The 4,052-nt window shown below is 36.6% G+C and overlaps 1 protein-coding gene across 1 annotated transcript in view; it reads right to left on the bottom strand.

Moving 5' to 3' along the window:
- LOC108512771 (glutamate receptor 3-like) overlaps nt 1-1,807 on the bottom strand; it is a gene marked incomplete at its 3' end in the record, with an annotated part of 74,969 nt that extends 73,162 nt beyond the window's left edge. The window contains exon 1 of the mRNA XM_017848161.1: nt 1,624-1,807. Coding sequence (XP_017703650.1) covers nt 1,624-1,788 — 165 coding nt within the window. The remainder of the gene's footprint in view (nt 1-1,623) is intronic.
- Between the last annotated feature and the right edge of the window lie 2,245 nt (nt 1,808-4,052).

The following is a 4,052-nucleotide window of genomic DNA, read 5'->3' as shown; positions in this document are numbered from 1 at the left end:
AGCTCAGGAGAATGTTAGTTGAGAAACTTGATTTAACCAGGCTAGTGCTCTAGATTTTCTGTGAAGTATGATTCACTAGAGGGTAATGCTGATCTTAACAAGGGGACACTTTGTATTTCTATGATATAGAGTCAGCAATTTCCCTCCTTCCCTTTCTCCGTTTGTCCTTTTCTCCCTTCCTTCCTTCTCTTCCCTTCTCTTTCCTTTTGTCACCTATTTTTTTTTTTTTGCTTTTCTTTTCTTATGGGGGCATATCTGACAAATTATTAATATTTAATTTGCTATAAAACAGCTCTCCCAGGCAATAGCTGCTCACTATAATTTCAATCTCTGAAGCTGTTTTGGCCTCTAGGTACACTGGGATTGAATTAGAATGGAAATGTTTCCCTTACAGTTTTGTTTATGGCAGTATGGGCACTTTGTTATTAACTGGCAAATTGAAACTTCTAAGGAAAGTAATAAACTTTCTTCACATTTCAGCTTGACTCTACCCGAGCACATCTGGTTTAGGGTGAAACATTTCTTCTAATATTTTTTAGTCTTAAATTTAAATATCCAAGCTTAATAATGAATATATTTTGGCCCATTGAATTCTATTTTTAAAAGCGTAAACATTTTTCTCATATGCCACTTCTTATTTAAAAATGGTCTCGCTCTGTTGCCCAGGCTGGAGTGCAGTGGTGCAATCATAGCTCGCTGCAACCTCTGCCTCCCAGGTTCAAGCGATTCTCATGCCTCAGTCCCCTGAGTAGCTGGGATCACAGGTGCCTGCCACCACGCCCAGCTAATTTTGTATTTTAATTTTAATAGAGATGGGGTTTCACCATGTTGGCCTTTAAAATAACCTAATTTTTTTGAGTCTTGCTCTGTCTCAAAAAAAATTAGGTTATTTTAAAGTAACATAAGATCTTATTTCTCCTTTGAGAAATTAAGGGACAGTGATAACTTGTTGTTGCCCATATTGTCAGCATGTAATGGGTCTTAAATGAATTTTTGTGGAGTGAATGAATTAAAAAGTTATAAAATGGAAAAAAATAGTCTTAAATTGTTCTCTCTCTCTCTCTCTCTCTGTTTCTGGATCCAGAGGGATAATCTGAAAAAATATAGACAAATTCAAAACTTGGTGAGTACTGTCCTGACAGTCTGTCTATCCATAGTCATGAAGAATGGGTGGTGATCTTTAGAAGGGTCTGGAAATAGTACATATTCCAGCAATGAGCCTCCTGAAACAAAAACCCTATCCTTCTGCACTGCTTAGTCCCTTGTCTGTTCCCTGTTGGGAAGAAGGTATGGGAAAGGAAGGGGATTACTTTGAAAGTTAGTCGTCTATGAAACAGAGGTGTGGAGGGGTATGTTTATCTGATAGGTAGCATTAAATTGCAAATACTTCCAGATTAATCATGGAATGCAATTTTCAAACAGCTTAGATTTTCTTCTCTTTTCTGTCTTTCTTTCTTTCTTTTTTTCCCTGCAGCCACCGGGGAGGAAAAAAAGATTAAAGAGACTATCAAAACTGTTGGCACGTTTAGTCTGTTGGCTACTTAATTTATTAGCAGATATGGGAGCTGCCTCAGGTTGATAATTTAACATGTTGGCTGGAGGTGAAATAAATCTCAAACGTACCTGTTCCAAAATTGTGTTAATCCTTTCGACTTCGCAGTCAATCAGGTATCGCTTTTCCTGCCTCCTGTCCATTTCTTCAATGATGCGCCTGAATTCTTGGACGTCTTTTATGTTTCCTACAGACCTTGCTGTCACTTGCCAGTTGTTTTGCACGGCTGCTTCCATAATCGCTTGGAGGATGGAAAATCCTGAAGGAAGGAAAACAGCTTCAATGATTTAAAATCTTTCTGTAGGTATTAAAGGTTCTACTGAATTTCTATTCACAGTCCATCAGGTGCCTTTGAACCTTATCCATTATGGAAAGCAGGCTTACTCATAACCTCAGCCTTAACCCTCCAGACAGTTCGCACTTTCATTTTGTTGTAAAGGAAAGAAGATTCTACAACTTTTGGGCACCAGGCATCAAGTGGCTACATGAGAGCTCACGGCTGAATTATATTATCTAATTGTTTTTACTGATATGCATTATCAAAATATCTATGGAATAAAATCAAGAACTTCTTACAACTGCCTGCAATTTCCTTACTGCAGTTGAAGCTCATTTATTTCATCTTCTATATAAGCATTCTGGCAAATTAGAAATAATTTCAGTAGAGATAGAGCCTCATTATAATATGGCTTCTCCTTACATAGAAAGGACTATCCAACAACGTAAATTATGTCTCCCAAGTAAAATAATTTTATGAAAACCTGAAAAAGACAGTCTATAACAAAGATATCATACTCGTGAGCTCTTGATCACAACATTATGGAAAAAGTTCAGTCATATTAAGTTTTCCTGAATTCTTTCCCTTTCTCAATTAAATTTACCAGGAATTCATAGTTCCTTTTTAGCTAATTTACATTAGATAACTGTTAGCTACTACCCTGGATCTATGCTGAATGAGAAAAAGAGAAAAGATCTGATGCTTGAGTTTTGGGTAGCCTTTTTGGAGTTAGGGTTTAAGAAGTTGGGAAGAACAAAATATCTAAAGTATGATCCATAAGAATAGCACAAGAGTTTTCTACATGCTGGTCTTTTAGAGTATTCATGTCTCTAATATTATATTGTGTCTGTAGTTTTGCTTCTGGTTTGAATCCATATCTGAGTATAACTTCAACTATAGATATAATTTTATTGGGATATTGCCAAAAGCAGCTCATTTCATCCCATAAACCTAAATAGTTTTTCATTTATATTCAAGTAATGACTAATGGGAGTGGGTGATGGGGATGATTTGCAAAGCCAAAATGATCCATGCCATAGCAATTTGATGACTGGAGGAGAAGAGAATGGGAGAGGATTGCAATGTCCTTTGAGCATATTCCAGGTTCTGTGCTGTTTCGGGCTCACCCTTTAGTGTAAGCAGGCTACAGTTCGGAATTTTCTTCATTGTACCATAGAAAATGGTATTGACATTTGAAGAGCACGCTTCAGGGAGATGGCAGCAGTGACTCAGCCGGTCATTATGAGTCCTTTGTGTGCTGGGTGTATGCAGGAAGAAGATCACAAATGAGACCCAAGCACTTGGTAATTTCCAAATGAGCAATTTCAGCACAGGAGCTCAAAATTACAGATCAGAGTAAATTACCATTGCTTTAAATGTTAATTCTTTCTCTTTTTAAACCAACCACGCATATTTATTTCTCAGATTTACATTTTCATGTGGGTTGTTGATGTGCTTTCTGCTTCAGTGGGAGTTGAGGGGACATGGTAGGCCAAGGCATGGGATTGAGAAATAAACATAGGAAGAAAGAGATTAAGACAATTGAAAATCTTTCTTAAGCAGTGTACGATAAAGCCTCATTATTTTGAATCTCACTAATTAAGAATTTATGAAACTTCATCAAAGACTGAGTGAATTTTATTTTTGTACTATTTATGAAGAAAACATTGGCTACATAATAATGTTAATGAAAGTGGACAGTCTTTAATATATTTAAAGTAAACTTTTTAAAAGGCCCTTTAGCAGAATACAGCTGTTCATGTGTTGAATCAAAATAAGCCTTCTCGTAATCTCTACTCATTGGTCTTATTACACCATTTAGGATGACACAGAGCAAATTTAACCCCTTTTGCACGTGTCAGTCCTTCACATTTTTGAAGGCAGTTAGCATGTTTCCCCTTAACATTCTTTTCCTCAGGCTAAAGACGTCCCAGTCCTTCCACTGTTACTTTTATGGCATGATGACAAGTTCCCTCGCTGTTCACTCTATCCTATGGATATCTGTCAATATTTTATTGGTCCTAATAATTCCAGTGTGATCTGATCAGTGTGGATGACAATGAGATTATTGCTTGCTTTGATGTGCATTGTTATTTTAGCAGGCTTGCCAATATTTTTAAATACCCAAATTATATTGTTAATTAGTATCAAGCTTGGATTCAACTAAAACATGTCAGTTCTCTCCATAAAAATCTTTCGTCTGGAAAGACACACCATCCATGT

Source organism: Rhinopithecus bieti, unplaced genomic scaffold (genome assembly GCF_001698545.2).
Source record: "Rhinopithecus bieti isolate Rb0 unplaced genomic scaffold, ASM169854v2 scaffold_31512, whole genome shotgun sequence".
Taxonomy (NCBI): Eukaryota; Metazoa; Chordata; class Mammalia; order Primates; family Cercopithecidae; genus Rhinopithecus; species Rhinopithecus bieti.
This window is presented reverse-complemented; position numbering and strand designations above follow the sequence as displayed.